The sequence below is a fragment of the Schistocerca piceifrons genome, chromosome 2 (assembly GCF_021461385.2).
Source record: "Schistocerca piceifrons isolate TAMUIC-IGC-003096 chromosome 2, iqSchPice1.1, whole genome shotgun sequence".
Classification (NCBI taxonomy): domain Eukaryota; kingdom Metazoa; phylum Arthropoda; class Insecta; order Orthoptera; family Acrididae; genus Schistocerca; species Schistocerca piceifrons.
The window spans coordinates 563,013,080-563,034,997 of NC_060139.1; the positions used below are offsets into that span (position 1 = coordinate 563,013,080).

General features: G+C 38.3%; 2 protein-coding genes across 3 annotated transcripts in view; one reads left to right on the top strand and one right to left on the bottom strand.

The window, feature by feature from the left end:
- Positions 1-3,879: 3,879 nt before the first annotated feature.
- Positions 3,880-13,196, top strand: LOC124776815. Of its 2 annotated transcripts, none has more exons than XM_047251966.1 (5): positions 3,880-3,980; positions 6,632-6,759; positions 9,874-10,050; positions 10,760-10,925; positions 12,823-13,196. In XM_047251966.1, exons 2-5 carry the CDS (start codon positions 6,645-6,647, stop codon positions 13,022-13,024), a joined length of 660 nt encoding a protein of 219 aa, XP_047107922.1. In that variant the 5' UTR covers positions 3,880-3,980; positions 6,632-6,644; the 3' UTR covers positions 13,025-13,196. The 2 variants fall into 2 exon arrangements, with proteins under 2 accessions (XP_047107922.1, XP_047107921.1); XM_047251965.1 differs by having other exon boundaries at positions 3,910-4,171.
- Positions 12,643-21,918, bottom strand: part of LOC124776817 — a 98,131-nt gene continuing 88,855 nt past the window's right edge. The window contains exon 4 of the mRNA XM_047251967.1: positions 12,643-13,012. The gene's annotated coding sequence lies outside the window, so the exon portion shown is untranslated. The remainder of the gene's footprint in view (positions 13,013-21,918) is intronic.

Genomic DNA, 21,918 nt, shown 5'->3' on the forward strand with positions numbered 1-21,918 from the left:
AATTGCTTACGCGACATTAATAAGAAAATTAGATTGTCTTGGGGTTTTTTTCTGTTTATAATAAAAAATAGCAAACTATATATTCCTAAAGTAGCATTTCCCACAAGTGTGATGCTTTTCGACTTCTTCCTTCCAGTTGCTGAATACTGTAACGTACACGGGGTCGTTTGTATGGGTGTGAACACACACATATATATAAATATGGAGTTATAGTTTTAGAGGTACTTCACAGCCAAAGGCTGCCAATCCTAAAAGGAGCAGATAACTTCCGAAGCTGAACGATATGCTTTTGACGTGAAAACTTCTACTCGCTCGTAGGTCGAATTTTCTTGTGTGACAAAATGTCGTCAGATTTGAATCGTTAATACCTACGAGATTAATAATGCATAAACAATAGTTCAGCCCACGACGGATACATCATGTCTGTACGAGTTTGTCGCGCAATATTTATTTTGCCCATGACGCCGTCGTACCAGCGTAGGCAAATGCGCGATTGTTAGGAAACAGGCCACTGATTCGTGTGCCGTTGTTAAGAGCTTGCGCAGCACTGCTAGGACCAAAAGTGAGACAATAAAAATATTCGTCGAAATATAAGTGAAAATCGACATTAAAATAAAATTAATGAAATCTGTCGTATATATATTCGGAACTATAGAAAACGCAGGTCAGACTAAAACTGATATCCAAAATAAATCAAAAAGCCTAAAAAGTCCAGTGATGAGGGAATCAGAGAACTACGGCAGTGCCGAAAAGGAAATGAAAGAAATTGCGCAATGCGATTGCATAGCTGGCTCATCGGGCATCTCACAGCACAGTATTATATCGAGCGCACGCAGTTAACATCCTTTGATATAGTTGTTCGGCTTCATGAGCCCACAGACCATTGCTACATGTGATAAACTTGTGATGTATCTATTTTGTGACCATTATACTAATCTACGTCACGATTTTATTAAAGAGATTGATTATCAAATAACTTATTAATACGAACACTTGTTATGATTTTATCCCGACTACTGAACGAAAAATCTACGGCGTGAACCCGAATAGTGCATACAGTAACTTTTTTTTTTACTGTTGTTCGATTACTTTTGATTCCCATTTCCAGACTCAAGCATGAGAGTAAATGCTTATCTATTAGTGCTATTTCTACATCTTCGCCAGACAAATAATTTGGTGTCAGAAAATGTCTTTCCCTCGTCTCCCCAAATGAGTGGCACTTACCGAGGACAGCTCAAAGGCTGAGACAGTAGAACCTATACGGGATTTTATCTGTTAATGCCAGTAATGAGTCGTCCAAGGAAGAAAACGCACCAGAAACCAAGGCACGCCTTCGGTAAAGTACCGCCGAGGGGAGCAAACCGTTCATAACAGTTAGGTAACATGTTTGTTCGCTTGCGCCGCCCCAGCCGGACAAAAGTGAACGCGTGTTTGGAAAGCTCTGGCCGGTGTCGAAAATGAGGGCCGCGGAAGGGCTGAAAGCTTCCCATGTTGCACAAGGATACCACCCTGAGAGCGTCAAACCGCAAGTTCTAAAGCTTGCCTATATAAGGGGGATGGCAGCGTCGCGCGCAGTACCATTTCCTTAGCGTGAGTGGGGTGGATAGTATCGAACATCTCTGCGCACATGTAAGTAAGCTTGTACCATAACAAATCTGTTTCTGTAAAGTTATATATTTTCGAGCATTGCACATCAAATTTATTCGTGCATGTCGCTATTTCAACATCGTAAGCGCAAATGGAAACAATGTCGGCGTATCGAATAATTAGGAAAAACGGGTGCATTCGCTAGCGCTGAAAATTTTTTATTCTTGAGGGTGTTCGTTAAGCCGCGAGTCATGAACAAATTGGCGTAGCAAAACTAACTTTTTAGGCTTGTAATTTTGTCCTTGTGCAGGTTCATAGTTGTCATCATTGTTGTTGTTGTTGTGGTCTTCAGTCCTGAGACTGGTTTGATGCAGCTCTCCATGCTACTCTGTCCTGTGCAAGCCTCATCATCTCCCAGTACCTACTGCAACCTACATCCTTCAGAATCTGCTTAGTGTATTCATCTCTTGGTCTCCCTCTACGATTTTTACCCTCCACGCTGCTCTCCAATACTAAATTGGTGATCCCTTGATGCCTCAGAACATGTCCTACCAACCGATCCCTTCTTCTAGTCAAGTTGTGCCACAAACTTCTCTTCTCCCCAATCCTATTCAATACCTCCTCATTAGTTATATGATCTACCCATCTAATCTTCAGCATTCTTCTGTAGTAACACATTTCGAAAGCTTCTATTCTCTTCTTGTCCAAACTAGTTATCGTCCATGTTTCACTTCCATACATGGCTACGCTCCATACGAATACTTTCAGAAACGACTTCCTGACACCTAAATCAATACTCAACGTTAACAAATTTCTCTTCTTCAGAAACGCTTTCCTTGCCATTGCCAGTCTACATTTGATATCCTCTCTACTTCGACCCTCATCAGTTATTTTGCTCCCCAAATAGCAAAACTCCTTTACTACTTTCAGTGTCTCATTTCTTAATCTAATTCTCTCAGCATCACCCGACTTAATTCGACTACATTCCAATATCCTCGTTTTGCTTTTGCTGATGTTCATCTTATACCCTCCTTTCATGACACTGTCCATTCCGTTCAACTGTTCTTCCAAGTCCTTTGCTGTCTCTGACAGAATTACAATGTCATCGGCGGACCTCAAAGTTTTTATTTCTTCTCCATGGATTTTAATACCTACTCCGAATTTTTCTTTTGTTTCCTTCACTGCTTGCTCAATATACAGATTGAATAACATCGGGGAGAGGCTACAACCCTGTCTCACTCCCTTCCCAACCACTGCTTCCCTTTCATGCCCCTCGACTCTTTATAACTGCCATCTGGTTTCTGTATAAATTGTAAATAGCCTTTCGCTCCATCATTATCAGTTCCAAAAAACCGGCTGACACTGGATCGAGCTTCTGCCAGACTGTGCTAATCGACAGAAGTACTCTATCAATTATATAGTTACATTGCATTTCAGTATCTTTACGACTTTTTTCCTCTCAAAATGTGTAAAAATTCTTCCTGAATATTTTGCGTTCAGCAAGCCTGGAAAGTGAGGAAGGGCGGATACTCTAGTGAATAAATTATGCAAAGGGGAAAATTAAAAACTGTAGCTGTTTTATTATTTATTCACTTAGATGTAGTTTAGAAGGACATTCGAGACGCTTTTGGTCTCTGCAGCACTTCCAGCACTCGACGAATCGAAAATTTTGTCTTTGTGTCGGCGAAAGTTGCAGCGGAACGGGAAAAGGAAAGCAATAATTCATTTGTTCGTTAACTTTCTGCACTACTTCCATGTTTGCCCCAAATGTAAGAATATTAGACACTATATGTCGTAAATGATCCATCGCTAGCTACTTGCGAATAAGTTTCACAAACCAGTTTCGAGACTTTGTCTTGTCATCGGCATTTTTATGCTGCCAATACTGGTACTTTAATATGAAATTAAGGTATTTACACCACCCATGGTTTGTGTCAGTCCGTTATGTCTGATGCAATTTTACTTGCTTCAGGAGGTTGTATGCATCAAACTAGAGTGTTCCTGTCACTTTAGCACACGTTCACTGTAAATGAGGAGTGAAAGTGACAGAAATGCGATTTTTCATAATCTACCTCATGCAATATGCATCACAAATTCGCCTTTTATAATAAAAGTGTTTCAAAGTACAGACATAAATAAGAAATCACTATCAGTAAATCAAATTGAAAACAAGAACTGACAACTGACAGTTTACCAAACCATATGCATAGGTGTTGGCAAAAGGGGTGGGGTGGGGCAGAGGTGGCACACGGTGGTGGTGATGATGGTTGGGGGGGGGGGGGGGGGGGGGAGGGACCATATCCCTCTCCCCCCACCCTGTGGAGTCTGCTGTAGGAAGATATTATTCACTACAGAATTCCTGTGATCTTGCTGGACCTCTCATTTAGCCATCTGTAATATTATATGGCTGGTCACAGAGAGACAGTACTATGGCTTTAGTAACTGCTGTATAAGATTGATTGCCAATTTTAGAGCCTTGCAACCCCGCCCCTGATAAATTTCTGCAAACACCAGTATCAAATTATTGGAAGCGAGCTTAAAACATCAGATGGTGTATTTTAACAAAATGGACTACACATAATAGGTACATCTGTGTTTCGAATGCTCGACTAAATTATGCCAAGTACAATGTTCAACAATAGCTTATAGCAATTCTACATCATATTTCTCGTTAGCTTATAGCAATGCTGTTTCTTTTTTCTCCTGAATTTAATGTAAATGGCAGATAAAATAATTGTTCAAAAGAAATGATTTTCGGTGTCCATCTTGGAGCTGACCTTACAAACCGTTAAAGAGTTGCATTTGTTATGTTATTAATGCGAGTTCTTTCTTTGTGGTTTTGTAGAACATTTTTCTTCCCTTTTCTGTATTTTTCCTTATCATATTGTTTCCAGATACTAAGCAGAAAATCTGCATATTCTTATGTCAGCTAATATCTTATTGCCACATATCAGTAGTTTCTTACAGATCTTCTCATCAGTATTTCATATGGCTGACAAATGGTGGCACTGAAATCTCTCTCCCCTTTATACACCACCCCCATTTCAATCTGCACCATATGCATGTCAGTCACAGCTTACACCAGACCATACCAGGACTAGCTAAATATCTGTGATCCAAAACAGACTATAAGAACCATATAGACCAACTGAGATGGAATTCCAACTACAAAACCAAAAGCCATCCCTTCTGTATATTTGAATGGTACACTTGTAGTGCATTTTATCTGTGTGTAACAATATACAGAAATCAAGCAATGGAAATGTCGTTTCAGTTGCCTGGGACTGGTCATTTGTATGAGTTGTGTTTGCATGTGTGAGTGCTTATGTGTGTCTATTGTTGACAAAGGCCATAATGGCCAAAAGCTATAATTGTGAAAGTCTTTTTGTTGTGGCTATGTGCGACTCAGCATCTCTGCTATATGGTGAGTGGCAAGTTTCCTTCTCAAATATTGTAACAACACACAACAAGATTTCATATGCAAATAAAACCTGATCAATCTAAGTCAATATTTTATCAGTGATAAATACTTATACCTGAAATAAAGTGTGTGCTATGTAACATCTGTAAGTTCAAACAATAGCAAGTCCAGCAACATTCACAAGTTCGCTAGATACAGAATAACTGAAAAGCAAGTTGAGTGTATTGCTGTTAGGAGCTTCGGATGCCTATCTTATCACTCCCTGTACCTCTATTCCTTCCTACCACTGTCATCTTTCAAGATTTTTCTGCTTTGTGTATTGTACAGTTTGCGTACTGATCCACAGCTGTTCCTGTTGAGGACTGGTTTTATGGTACCAACCTGTGAGCTACTTTAATACCTTCAATAATATTGGCTTTATTTTCAGATTCATTGTTGTCACCTTATTTAGTGTTTATTGTCTCTTTGTTTGCTATGGTTGGGCTCCTGTGTATATACTGTTTCAGTGCCTATTTACACAAGGAAAAACTGTAATTAGGGCAGTGACTTTTGTCAGCTCTATATGAGATCTATGCATTACACTACCATCACAACCCATGTAAAGTGAATGGCAGTGCGTGTCCAGAAAATGTCTCCATGTTGTAATTTGCAAACTGAAATCTGAAATAATGGAAACTGAAATTTGTAGTAGTTTAACTAAGGGATTATTCAATAAAAAAAGATTTATCTGTCCATCCTATAAATTCAGTATCACATTATTGTATGCTGATAAAAGAAACAAAAAATTGTAGACTTAGGTTCATTTTATTCTGAAGAGAAGTTTGTCCCAATGTAAATTATTATTCCTGGCCTATAAATCTTTCAGTATTTCCTCTCAGAAAGTTTTTTCAAATTAAGAAAACCATAACCTTTTAAGTGTCTTTCAGTTAAACAGTTTAAATGTGGTTTCTCAATATTTACCCTATTCCATCATTTGTAATAATGACAGTAAGATTTCATTTATTCATATATTGTATCTGTACCACAGTATTGAGCCCCAGCCAAGTTGCACTGAATAGATCAACAAATATATAAAACAGATTGCACAAAAATATTAAACTATACTTACATACAAGCATAAAAATAAAGTTGATTACTATGTATATTAGTATCAGGTACAGGTGCCCCTCAATAATAATGCTCAAAAACATACATGCATAGATACCTCAAAATTCTGATAAGATTTTGTACATAATTTCTATATATTTCTTCTCTTTTTGCCTAAAAACACATAGTTTTTCTCCATATTATTTCTTTATGTTCCCAAATGTCTTTCCGGACATGAAGTATTAAACTGGTGTGTGTGTGTGTGTGTGTGTGTGTCAAAGCAAAATTGAAATTGAAAATGATGGTAATGAGATGAATTTCAAAAAAGAGTTATGGCACAAGATCAAAGTATTAATCAGTTAAGGAAAATAAAGCTACACAATAAAAATTTACGCTGAAAAATATAAAGTCTTTCACATTTTTGAATAACATTTAAGCAGCACATTTTCTTGGCTTCTGTTCAACGCACAGCATGAATAAATGCTTCTATACACCATATAATATCTTACACTGTCTAATTTGCTGCACTGTTTACAGCTCTGCTAGGAAGATGTTGATGCAGGCACTGTTTGTGGTTGTGCTGGCATCATTCTGCAATGCACAGTTTCAACCACAACCAGCAGGTCGTATCTTAGAGCCACCTGTTCCAACTCTCTGTGCACAGAGTGAGTATGAATAACAGATACAGAAACATGTATATTGATTAATATAATGGCTAAACTATTCATAGGCTAATAGAAAAAAAACATCATATTGCACATCAAGTAATGACGTGTGGATGAATTATTTAATTAACTTTCGTTTATAGTACCACAGTTCTGTGTAATATATGATAAACCCTTACTTTGATATTTTACAAACAAACCATTTGTTTCTGAGGGAGTCAGGTTGTACTCTATTTACTCTTGAATCTTTAAGAATAATTTGTTCTAAATGTGTTGCACAAATAACGCTGTCAGTTTAAGCCAGTGAAGGCCAATATTCCACAACATGATAGCCATCTGACATCATCACAAAACAAACTGAGGAATAATTCATTATACTTTATAAACAGTTGTTAACGAACTGCTGACAACTGTTTCACCTTAAGACAGAATTCTATGCCATATGACTGTTTTGACGTTAAAGCCAAATAGAAAAAGTACCAGTAGGCCTACCTCTTTCATTCTGGCAGTTTAAGTTCTATAGTATATTATTCACTCAGCATCCATTCACAATCTACAATAATAACTATGCAAAACATACACCTGTCTTGCACAAAACTATCTGTTAGGCCATAACACTTGATACACTCATAAATGGCAAAAATCTCTTCCACAACCACAATCCATCTAGAATTGACTCTATCTATGCAAGGGGGATTATTTTAACAGCATAATGTTTTAGTTTCCCTAATAGAGTTTTATTACCTATGCAGCAGAAGACCTTGATAAGGTCTTAGAAAATGTAAACACAGTAATTTTCTTGTCTAATTCTGCCAGAATTGAGTTTGTGGAATCACATAACTGATGAGCCAAAACTTTATGACCACCTGCTTAATAGTGTGTTGGTGCACCTTTGAAACACAATTCTGAATGGCCCAGATTTGCCTTGGTAGGTTCCCTAAGGTAAGCAGTGCCAGTTGTCAATGGACAGGTCACACAACACTCTTGTATAGGAGTGGAGTTGGTACTAGATAGTGTCCCAGATGTGTTCCACCAGATTCAGATAAAGCAAATCTAATGACCAAGTGAGTTCCTTATTATCCTCCTCAAACAAGTACCAAGATTCTGGTCTTGTGACGTGGACAGTTATCGTGTTGGTAGATGCCATTACCACCAAGGAAGATATCAAGCATGAAGTGATGCATGTAATGTGGTCTGCAATAATGCTAACATACTCCACAGTCATTATGGTGCCTTCAATTACTATGGTAGGAAACCCATGAAAGCTGAGGTGAATGTCCCCCATAGCATAATACTGGCTGCAATGGTCTGCATCTGTGGTGTTGTGCATATTTAAAGCAGCTGTTTCTGTGGCTCACAGTATGTCAAAACAACTATCAACATGGTGTGACAATAAATGTGATACATGCAGACAGGGAATATGTTTCCATTAATAAATGCTCCAGTCTTTGTGATTCTGTGCCCACTGCAATAGTAATTGATGATGTCACTAAACCAACATAGGAACACACAGGGAACATCTGCTGTGGAGCCCCATGTTCAAAGTGTGTGCTGAATGGCGTGCTTTGAAACATTTGTGCCTGCACCAGCAGTTTACTTTGTCACCAGGTCAGCAACAGGTCGCCACCTATCCTGCTTTACAATGTGGGCAAGCTTCTGACCTCCAAATTCTATAATGAGGCATGTCCTTCAATTACTTTCGACAGATGCTTACAACAATAGCACATGAACAGCTGACCAGTTTTGCTGTTTCCAAGATGCTCATTCCCAGGTGCTGGGCCATATCAATTTGCCCTTTATCATAGTCACTTGGGCTAATGGATTTCTCCAACTGTAGTCCGTACTGTTACTGGAATGATTCCTCATTCATCTTTGCTCTGCCCATGTACTCTCTTTAGTGCACAACATGCCTACAATGCCACCAGATGTCATTTAATTATGCAATGAGCAGTGTATCACTTGCTCTGTAGAGTATCAACTAAGAAAATCAAACTGAGAAATTGTTAGCAGTTTGTCGTAAAAATGGTACAATATTCTATTTTAAGCATCTTTCAAAAATGTTTTGAGAACATGGAGAGTAGGGACGTGGATCTGTTAAAGGTCTCTTGTTTACATCCACTTTAACAAATGGTTATTACTTATTAATAACACAGATTTCAACTGATTACAAAAGTACCAAACAAGGGGATTAAGAGGGGAGTGGGTGCTAACAAGTCATTGCCAAATTTCATTTGGTTAACCTTCCATCATAACCATAAGTTATTGATTTGCGGAGACCTAACAATTATATATATATATATATATATATATATATATATATATATATATATATATATATATATATATATATATATATATATATATGTAAGCATTGTGAAAAATGTATTTCAAAAGAATACTCATTGTTCTTCTGAGAAACAGACATCACGTAATAAATTTTAATAAATGACTTTGCAAGTTTTTGGATTTCTTAAAGAAGCACTACTATTTTATTCTTTTGAGAAAGGGCAGTTACAGAACTGAGAATTTTAATAATTGCAATGATACAAAGAGGATTCTTGAAATCAAAAAGTAATAGTCATTGTTACCTTCAGACGGTAATTCAATAATGTAATTCAGAGTTATTTTAAAATTTTTTCATGAAAGTAACATTTTTGTCTCTTTAATCTAGAGAAACAGGATCTATTATTATCCTTAGCTTTCTTGACAAACAATGTTTGACAGTTCAGAAATAATTTTCTAACAGCTTTTTCTACAAAAGTATCTAATAATGAGGCATGAACTATCATATTTTTGTCGGCACTATTTTAAATTAAGAATGAGTTTTTGGTATTATGCTTTGTGTGCACAGTACCTAATTTTATTTTGTAAGTGCATCACATATTGAAAGAAAAACATGTTGTTTTTACAAATAATATTAATTTCTTGAAGTTATTGTGAAGTAACAGATATTCTGAGAAAAAACACACATCAAGATACTAATGACTCTATTAGAACAGAAGTGTTTTTAAGTATAACATACAAAGGCTAAATTATAATATAATATAAACTGTGGAATACAGTCTTGTCTAATAAATTTAATTATAATAAAAATACCAATTTTTATGTCTGCAGGGAAGATTCATGAACACTTCAATGGCAAGGGCTATTTCTTCTCATGGAAAGACTCACAAACACAAACTCCTGAAGACTGGCTTGGTGGTCGTAACTGGTGTCGCATGCGTTGTATGGACCTTGTCAGTTTAGAAACTACAGCTGAGAACGAGTTCATTAAGAAGCGAATTGTTGAAGGTCAGTAATTTAATCAGTTAGTCATATGTCCTATAAATGACACAACATGAATATTTTGTTTGTAGAACTTTCATGTATGTGAATTAAATTTTACTGGGGTTGCGTGTTCTATTTATAATCTCATTAATGGTGTGACAGTAGATTTCAAGCATATTTTCATCAATCTGCATGCCCAGCCTTCTGTTGGCCATTAGCTGTTAAAAATTTATCTGGTTTTGGTTAGCTTATTAAGTGTTTCATCTCAAGTGGTTTGGTAGCTAACAGTTTCATAGTATTAAGCAGATGTGTTTGTTTCTAATGATGATTATTATTTTTTCTGTTTGCTGCTATCATTTTTGTGCAGTATTTTTAACCACACACACACACACACACACACACACACACACACTTTTACTTAGTATATATTAACACAATAATTTTTTAACTCTAATTGTGAAATATGAAACTACTCCAACACACTGGTGTTAGTTGGCAATAAAATTGTGTGTTCTGTTATGTCAACAGTGCAAAAAAGATGAATATTATGCAAAATAAGTTTTTTATAGGTATAAACATTTTTGTGACACATAGTTGAACTGAATTACGAAATTCAGAAACTGGTACTCATACTTCATAGCGAGTTAGTCTACATTTGTCTGTTCAGATTAGGCAATATTTTTTTCAACATAGCATACAACAAAAACAAGATAACATTTTACAACATTCACAGGAAACCAACGTTACATATGGACAAGTGGGCGTCTCTGTGACTTTAAGGGTTGTGACCGCCCAGATCTGCAGCCCCTCCATATTAATGGTTGGTTCTGGACTGCTGAACTGACTCGTCTTCCACCCACAACTGACAGACATCAAAATGATTGGAGTCATACTGGAGGGTGAGTTGTCGTTTCTTATTAACATAAGTTTTCTGGAAAATAGCCTAAGACATGATGAATAATTCCAAGTAAAAGTGAAAGCTAGTGAAGACCAGCAAAAGACATACTAAAAAAAATTAAAAAGCTAAAAAATAATTTACAAAAAGTTCCAGTATTATCCACACAAACACATGCTGACATTTTATGACAATCATCAGAAGGATCTCATTTTGCTGCTTAACAGGAGTTGGATTACACTTGTCAAACAGATTTGGTGACATTAGCAGTGAAAACTAACTGGTGCCAAAATGAGGGGAGTGGGGGGAGGGGAGAGGGAGAGGTGGGGGGGGGGGGCTTAAATGCAAATTTGATAAACAGAATCTAACCTGGAAATTCAGGATATATTTCCTGTAAGAACAGCTGTTTGTTTTGCAGAAATGCTTAGGGGACTTTGTGGATACCTGTGGAAGAAATATGATTGTTATTTCACAAAACCCTCTTGGATAGATTCAGATAACTGGTGATCAGGATAGACTGTGCAACAATTATATTCCATCATATTACTAGAACAAAGATGATGATAATAAGATAAGAGAGATTATGGTAGATAGTATGATATACAAGGAGACTTTTTCCCCTTGCCTCATTTGCAAATGCGATTGGACTGTGAGATATTAATTATAGTTCAAAGTAACATATACCGTGTGTTATGCAATGGCTGGTGAAATACAAATATTGATGTAGTTTTGGAAAAGATGTAAGGGATTTGTGAAGTAACAAGCTACTTATAACTTTTTACTAGGCAGAAAACATCGCTAAAGGATCATATGCTAGTATACTTTTAAATACTTGAAACATTGCCTTTCATTTTTAAAGAATAGTCCAATATTTTCAGTTACTGCCATAATTACTGTTAACATTTATTTCTTGTTTACATTTTGAATTCCAAATAACATTTCTTAAATTAGACTTTCTCACAAATGATAACACAGCTTTCCTGAAATAATATATATTAATTACAAATAGACTGATAAAGAATTCACCAGACAAACTTAAAAGAAATTCAAATCAGTGTATACAGTTTGTGACCAAAATCAAAAGTGTCAAATGTATACATATGAAGACTGCAAGACAACACACAAACAATAAAGCTTAAATACATGTATTTTCATGAACTACGAAATATTCTTGAGTTTCAATGTTGCTTAAATTTTCATGTGACAAAACAGCAAGGTCATGTATAATTAATCAGTGAGAAATTAATTTTCCCTCACAAGATATCTGCCAGTTACACTACTCCAGTGTATTTTAAGTTATATGCAGCTATCATCTTCCAGACTGGAGTTTTCACTCTGCAGCAGAGAGTGTGTTAATATGAAACTTCCTGATATATTAGAACTGCATGCCAGATTGGGACTCAAATCCATGACCTTTGTCTTTCACCATATACATTTCAGGCTTTCATATATCAGTGTCAAAGTGATGAATCAAACATATTACTTGTATGAGAAACTGTGTATATGTAATTACAAACAAGTTCCTAAACATACTCTAATGTCAGGACCTATAACTTAAAACACAACTACCATAAGTGCTTATGAGCCATTTGGTTTTGTAATTGCAGAACTAAATATATAGCATCAAAATAGACCACTTCTTCTGGAATTATTACTTTGTTTGTTACTGCCACACTGATATAATAACTTAATAATTAACTTTAATGAAATGTACTGTTTCAAATAGAACTCAAATAAAAGGTAGGAAAAAGGAAGAACAGTAAATTGAAAAATATTTCATGAACATTTTTATCAATTTGTTTTAAGTTAAATACTGAAATTTTATCATAAATTTGTAATTTAAATGAACACTACATCTATTACACCTTATAATAATTTCCCATGTATTTATTGCTTTGCAGACTCAACAGGCCCCAGCCTGACAACAGAGAACCTCAGCAGGGAGGAGCTCCAGAGAACTGCCTTGCTGTGTTGAACAATTTCTACAATGATGGCGTTCACTGGCATGATGTTGCTTGCCACCACCGCAAACCATTTGTCTGTGAAGACAATGATGCTCTTTTGAAATATGTGCGATACACCAATCCCCATCTGAAAGTATAAAACACTGTAAGTGCTGATAGGAACAATAAAATTTTTATAACAAGCCTCATTCTACATGCATGAAAGTCACCTGACTTGTATTCTTACATTCATTTCAAAACACTGAAAGTAATCCACCACTGGAAGTGAATAGTAACACAAGATCTAACCAGAAAACTGAGAAAAATCTGCTAGCGAAAAACAAGTTATTACTGACACTGCACAAAAATTAATCAGTTTCTTTAATTAAAAATGACTTAATCATTATAAAATATCAATTTTTTGTAGCGCACTGATATCTGTGATCTTCATTTTTTTTTTTAGGAATTAAAAAATATATATTCGCTACTTCAGAGTTTTAACTTATTTTTACTCCACATATTATGAAGAAATTATTTTAAATTGCTCTCTCAGATTTTGGTTGATAATCTGCCAATGAGTGTTTAATAGATTATTAATGCATTAATGTTTGAGACCTATGCATCAATGCTCGTTTGGAAGAAATATAATATGAGAGATTAACAGATTCAGAAGTAAGTATTGAGAACAAAACTATCAGTACAAGGGTGTCCATGGCAGAGGGCAGTGGAGTGCCATGTCCCCCCTCTCCCTGGTTCTTGGGGAAAAGAAAAAATATAATGCAATCAGGCGTTTTTCTTTCAAGATGATGATTTAAAAATCTGTATGAAGATTTTTATCTGGGTCAGAACTGGAAATTTTTATGGCTACTAACAAGTTGCCATTCATCTTACAAGATACTCCATGCCTTCAGGTCTACTCCTCTGCCCCTACAACCTATTATATACCCTTATACTGGTGTACTCCTAATTAAATTAGTTGGCATTTGAGACAGGAAGTGGACTCGACAATTTCCATCAGCAACGCCCCAAGGGACACACACACACACACACACACACACACACACACAAACACACACACACACACACACACACACACACACGAAGTTCAACATTTTTTGAGATATGGTGTGATTAGTTTGAATTTTCTTCCTAGATGGGAAGTTTTCATGTCTTAAAGCCTTCATCTCTAAATAAAATTAGGAACACTTTTTTGATATGCATAGAGAAACTATAGATAACTATACCATATATGAATTTAAGACTTATTATGTTGGTTTTGAAGGCAACAAACATTTTAAACTGGTTTTCTGTCACCATGGAATGGGGAGTCCTCTGATGGCTAGGTTATTGAAGTCTTAAGAACTGGTGACACCACAGTGTTTACCAGCATTCACTGAGGAGAAACAACTATTAAAGTAATGTTCTGTGTTATTTGAATACTTGTACATCATTTGCATATTCAAAGTCACACATATCCACTTCTCCTAAGTGTTGTAATGGCAATAAAACATTAGATTTTTGCCGGCTGGTGAGGCCGAACAGTTCTAGGTGCTTCAGTCTGGAACCACATGACTGCTAAGCTCACAGGTTCGAATCCTGCCTTGTGCATGGATGTGTGTGATGTCCTTGGGTTAGTTAGGTTTGTGGTGGTTATTGACTGCAAGGGTCGACTGCCTCATCTTTGAGAACAAACTTCTTTGAAAGCTGTTGATCTCAGTGTGTTCCGAACTCTGTATTCGAGCAGATGTGTTTGTACTGACATGATCAAAATAATGTTAATTCATTATAAACGAGCGAATACTTAATGTTAGGTTCGCGATTATCGTACGTAACATCTCGATTCCCATACTGGTGACCCCGACACTGACCAATGACAATGAACCAATTACACTGATGACAATGCCAGCTGTTTCTCAGTGCAACACTGGACGTGCCACGCCTCCCTCTATGCAGCACCCAAGTCGCACCGACTCTGCTCGACCGCTACCGACAGCGACATCACGGCCACCGCGTGCTGGCTCACTGACCTCGACCCAGTCAAAACAAACAGCTGCACGACATACGATCCTGCCACGGATACCGCACCCATGTCTTGTCAACAACTCGCCCTTTGATAGAGACCGATTCTGATTTCGACCCCATCTTACTCAGTGATACATAGCAGACTGCTTCACGACATACATTTTCGCCTGAACAACTGAAACAGCTACGTGAGCAAATTGCGACATACAACTTGTTGGTACAAGATCAGTTACACATGCTGCAGCCAACATCGACCGAGTACAACATGCAACGAGATGCTCCTGTCGTTGTTCCCCCTCCGATTGCTGATGATCCTTCGCCGTTACATGCATTTTCGCCTGAACAACTGCGACAGCTACGTGAGCAAATTGCAACATACAACTTGTTGGTACAAGATCAGTTTCACATGCTGCAGCTGACACCGACCGAGCACGACATGCAACGAGATGCTCCTGTCATTGTTCTGCCTCCGACTGCTGATGATCCTTTGCTGTTACTACCATCTACAACTAATACCCTGATGATCATGCTACATGGATCTATGTCCCAGATGTCACAACTGTCATCATCATGCCGTCTCAAGTGGAAATTCTGCATTAGTGATGTGATACAAGCAACTTATTTATGCCACTGCCACCTTTCCTTGGTAGTTCCAGACACTTCGTCTCTGTACCACGGCATAACCAGCCACATTCCAGTGCTTTCACTACCTTCGCAATTTACGACCAACACATCTGCCATTTCTGCTTCGATGAGTGAGCATCTTTCCGCTTCGACACATGACCGTGCAGCAGTTTCACAAGAGCAGCTTGCAGCCTTATGACTCGACTGCAGTGCCGACAGCAACAGCACACATGCAGCTCGTTCCATCGAACTGTGTCGCCTCTCCGCCACGGACCAATAGTTCATCTGCCAATTCAACTTGTTCCCATTCACATTACATCTCACCGCCTTGCTGCTCTGACCATGGTTTCGCCGACCACGTCCGCCTTCCACTACCTCACGCCGTCGCCGTGCCTCATGCACAGGGCTCACGGCCATGCCCTCCAACCTTCAATTAAGGCTGTTTCACACATCAAAACACCGACACTGTCAACTCTGCTTGGAACATCCTGCCATCTACTGCTGTAACACACTCACCATTCACGGACTCTGAGGTGACGCTTCCGTGCACATCGAAGTCATCCGCCGCCAAGGTCAGTCACGTGCAGCTTGCTGTTTTCTCCCCTGCTGCGACATCAAGCGCCTCTATAACTCCATCATTATCGTGAGTGTTGCTCATCCGGCATCTCTTATGCAACCTGTTAAGCCACAGCATGGTTGCTCCTCTATGTCATACAGCCAATAACAAACTGTTACCGGACACGTTGCACTTACCGCGGCGCTCACCGGTAAATACTTTGGCAATACATCACATCGCATCTTTGACGCACTCCACGCCTTTGATCAGATCAAAACCCTGCTGCGCTGCACGGCCTTGGTACGACGATGTTCTCCGCACCAACACGCTACCACCTTCTGCTTCCACCGTGCCATCAGCAGCATGGCACGGTCAACCTGTGGACGCCTTCCGTGCCTCCTTCCCTCTTCTGGTCGTGCCTACCAAGACATCGAGAAACGGTCCAATCGTGCCTCACACTAGTGCCTGCCATCAGCCGGCCAGGTGCACACACGCCTCTCATCATCCTTACCATGCTCTGCACTACTGGCAGGGGCTCAGTGGCGGCTATCGACTGCAAGAGTCAACCGCCTCATCTTTGAGAACAAACTTCTTTGAAAACTGTTGATCTCAGTGTATTCCAAACTCTGTATTCAAACAGATGTGTTTGTACTGACATGGTCAAAATAAAGTTAATTCATTATAAATGAGCGAATACTTAATGTTGGGTTCGATATTACCATACGTAACATCTCGATTCCCATAGGTTTAAGTAGTTCTAAGTTTTAGGGGACTAATGACCTCAGATTTTAAGTCCCATAGTGCACAGAGCCATTTGAATCATTAGATTTCTGCAACATTGAGATATTCCTTTGGACATTAATTTTTCTGTATAAGTACAACAAATTAAAACTTGGATTTCAGTTACGACACTCCACAAAAGGGAAGAAATAACGCAAGCATAAACATAGAACAAAATCTTTTTCATCTTATCAGTACAAGAGCATAATATTATTCATCCTAAATAGTATAACCTACACGTTTTGGTGTGTGTGTGTGTGTGTGTGTGTGTGTGTGTGTGTGTGTGTGTGTGTGTGTGTGCGTGTGTGTGTATTTTTTTCTGTCGTCTATTTTTGACAAAGGCCTCGTTGGCTGAAAGCTTATTTTGTGACAATCTTTTTGTTGTGCCTATCTGCGACTCAGCATCTCACCACTATAAGAAAAATTTATTGTACTTTATTAATAAACTTTTCACCTCCTGGAAGTACTGCAATTCTCTCAGGCCAAAGCAGTTAATGATCATATATGCTCCCTGGTCATTACAATAATAATTTTCTTTTTATCAGAATTTGTGGAAAGTTCTAGGTGGCTTCATATCACTGGCTATTGTACCACTACTTCCCAGATACTTACCTGACTGACTTTATATAGGATGTACAACTTTGCTTCTGCCGTTTGCTGATAGGTGATGACAACGATAAGCAGTGGTTAAAAGAAACAGATTGCAGATGTCAGGCAGTTAGCTTGCACTTCAGTCAACATAGCCTCATTCAAACATTAGCCTATTTGTGTCTGCATCATAAAGTTGTTCTTGATTGAAAATGCCAGTTTATGAGCCCAATTCTCATCATTTGCGGGAGGTGTTACTGTTTTGTTTCAATATGAAGAAAACAGCGGCTGAGTGTCATCGAATGCTCTCAAGTACTTATTGTAAGGACTCTATTAGTGAAAGAACATGTTGTTGGTGGTTTTAACGCTTCAAGAACAGTGATTTTAACATCATAGAGCGGCATAGGGGTGGAAGAGAGAATGTTTTCGAAGATGCAGAATTGAAGACATTGCTAAGTGAAGACACACGTCAAACTCCAGAAGAATTGGCACGATTAGTGAGAGTGACACAGCTAGCCATTTCAAAATGTCTCAAGGCTATGGACATGATTCAGGAAGAAGGAAGTTGAGTCCCGTGTGAGCCAAATCGAAGAGACACTGAACAGTGTTTGTGTGTTTGTGAACATTTGCTTCAGAGGCAAAAACGGAAGAGATTTCTGCATCACATTGTGACCGGGGACGAAAAATGGGTTCATTATGATAATCCTAAGTGTAAAAAATCAGAGAAATTCCTGACCATGCTTCCACGTCGAGGGCCAAACCGAATATTCATGGCTCCAAGATCATTCTCTGCATTTGGTGGGACCAGCTCGGCATCATGTACAATAAGGTGTTAAAACCAAGTGAAACAATCAGAGGTGCTCATTATTGAACACAATTAATGTGTTGACCAGAGCATTAAAAGACAAACGGCCACAATAAAATGAGAGGCACAACAAAGTGATTTTGCAGCAGGACAATGCTCGACTCCAGGTTGCAAAGGAGGTCAAAACATACTTGGAAACATTAAAATGGGAAGTCATACCCCACCCACCGTATTCTCCAGACATTGCTCCCTCTGACTATCAACTGTTTAGATCTATGGCGCATGGCGTGGCTGACCAAAACTTCCGATCTCATGAAGAAGTCACAAATTGGATCAATTCGTGGATCGGCTCAAAAGATGAAGAATTTCTTCGACGTGGTATTTGTACACTGCCCGAAAGATGAGAGAAAGTAGTGGCCAGCGATGGAAAATACTTTGAATAACACATGTGTAACCAATCTTTTCCATTAAAGCCTCAAATGTTGGAAAAAAACGGTGAAAGCCAAGTTGTACACCTTGTAATTTAGCAGAGATTTGCCATAATATTACTAATTTGGCATTAGTCTGATCACTTGCAGTCTCACTTCCATTGCAATGTGAACATAGACTCAAGATATAAGGGAATTACTATAAAATGTTACACAAAAGGAACAGTGTTTTCTTGTAGTCTAAATTTCTGTGGAAGAGATCAGTCTCAGAGAAATATCACAGACAATCAACTTCAAATGTAATTTATTTGAAAAATCCTAAAATTCAGATAACTATACAGATTACATGAAGTTTAACAGCCTCCCCCCCTCCCCCCCCCCCCCCCCCCCCCCCCAACCTTGTGTATATTATCTGTGATCACAAATTTCTCATTTAAGCATGATGAAGGCTGACAGAGTACTACAAAAGCCAGTCTTTACTTCTCCAAGAGCTGGGTCCAAATAATGAGCATTTAAACTCCACTTGGGTTTTGTAGAGAGAAATATAGAAGTTCCAAGTTACAGTCCTGGTTGGGATGTAATATGATTGCTGTTCATTGCCCAAAAGACTGTTCCATAGGTTTCACCAACAGAAACATATACAGTACTCTTTTACTCAAGCCAGCCTTAACCTGGCAAAAGCACCAATCCATTTAAAAAAATATAATGCGAAAAATAAATCAAGCATTTCAGGTTCTTCAAGCTGACTAATGTTCCAACTAACTTTAAGGAATATTGTGACAAATGAAGCACACATTTCAGTCTCATACAATACATATAACATGACTTTCCTTTCATTTTTTGGGGACAAATTATGTAGCAAAGAATGAGCAAAAGATTTAGTATTCCTTGTACATGGAGTATGCATCTATGTTTTAATACAAATGTGATCATTTATCTTGTTTGTCACTGGAAGTGAAAACTAAGAATGTACCAGATAAAGATAATTTGTAACTGTTAACTGGAGGATAATATCATTGATGGATCTGTAAATGAATCACAGTTAAATCAAGTGCCTGTTTGGGGAGGAGATGGTTGAATTTCTACAGGAGTTTTATAAACAACATAAAAGGATGTGGAAGCTGCCTGAATGCCCCTCACTTTTTTGCTGAGATACCATAATGTAGATACTATACCTAAATTTGTAAGATTTGTCTGTTAAATTAATACGAAATGGTCAATAGTATTAAGAGGCTTGTAGATAGTGCCAACAGTAGGGTGCATTTGTGTTACTCATGGATGATGATGATGATGTTTGGTTTGTGCGGTGTTCAACTTCACAGTCATCAACACCCGTACAAAGATCCAATTTTTTTCACACTCTAATGTTTTAGAGAAGAGGGAGAGGTACGCGAGAAGCCATTATGGCCCTAAGGGCTCATAATAGAAAAAAGAATGGAAAAAGGAAAGGACACCTACATAGCATTTATTGACCTCGAAAAAGCCTTTGATAAGGTTGAATGGAAAAAACTATTCCAGATATTGAGGGAAACTGAGCTAAGTACAAGGACAGGAGAACGATATGGAACATATACAAAGAAGAGGTGGCAATAGTGAGATGTGGGGAACATCAACAACAAGCAAAAATTAAACAGGGTGTGAGACAGGGATGTGCACTCTCCCTGTCCTCTTTAATATGTACATACAGAAAGCAATGGACGAGGTCAGAGAAAAGTTAGGACAAGCTAATGGAATCAGGATCCAGGGAAAAATAGTTGATATGCTGCGTTTTGCGGATGACATTGCTGTCCTAGCGGAAAATGAGGAAGAATTACAAGTAGTGTTGGAGGAAATGGAAAACACTCTTGCTACACGGTACAACATGAAAATTAATAAGTCAAAAACAAAATCTTAGTTGCAAGCAAACAAAATAATCAAGCAATTACGAATATAAGGCTGAATGGAGAGAAGCTGAAAGAAATACAAGACTTTGTCTACTTGGGAAGCAGAATAACATCAGATGGTCATAGTAGGAAAGATGTAATAAGTAGAATAAATCAGGCAAAGATTGCATTCTATAAAAGGAAAGGACTCCTCACATCAAATATGATAAGTCTGTCGTTAAGGAAGCGGTTAATAAAAACCTTTGTTGGGAGTGTGCTTCTCTACGGCAGCGAAACCTGGACACTTGGAGAGGACGAAAGAAGAAGGATTGAAGGATTCAAAATGTGGTGTCTGCGAAGGATGTTAAAAATTCCATGGACGGCCAGGATGACAAATGAAGAAGTCCTGCAGAGAGCGGAGGAAGTTCCTGTTCTTTGGAAGACGGTCAAGAAGAGGAGAGATATATGGATGGGACACATTCTGAGAAATGAAAGTCTTCTCCACACTATAACAGAAGGCCTTGTGGAGGGCAAAAGGGCAAGAGGCAGACCTAGAAGAAAGTACATAAGCCAGATAATGCAGGACCTAGGATGCGGAAGTTTCACGGAATTGAAGAGGCTGGCCGACAATCGCACTGAATGGAGAGCTGCTGCAAATCAATCTTAGGATTGGCAACTTAAGAAGAATGTTTTACGCAGTCCCATCTGGCCACTATCAAGAACGATGATGATGATGATGATGATGATGATGAAATGATGAGAACAACACAAACACCAGTCCCTGGGCAGAGAAAATCCCCAGTGTTCGAACCCGGGACCCCGTGATACAGAGGCAGCAATGCTAGCCTCGAGACCATGAGCTGCAGACTTCCATGGATGAGTGGATGTTACATCCAAGGATTTGTTTTACCTGCACTTGGTTTCATCACAGCTGTCAACAGTATCTTGCTAATGGAGAGATTGTTCCTTTTGAGCACTATCAGACTGGTTTCTCATGAGTGTCACTACCAGACGATCTTCAAAATTTCAGTGCCTGGGTTCTCAACTCATGAAATCAAATGACAACACCCAACAACAGATCTTGTTTAACTTGAAGGTAAGAATTTGCATGACACCACTATATCATTTTGGACAAAGGCCTAAATTATACTGACATGCTGAGGATCCTTCTTTTGTCACTAAGATTATTTGTTCTGTGTAGAAAGTGTTGTCCACCTTTCCTGATGACCAAGCAGAAGAAATGAGGCAGAAGATTTCGCATATGTCACGTTGGGGGAAGACAATTGCACTTTCAAAAAGGAGTTTGTTGTCAGAAGAAATACTTAAAAAGCTTTGTCCCAAATCTGCCATTCTGCTGAGGTTATATGGTCTGCCAAAAATCCACAAAGA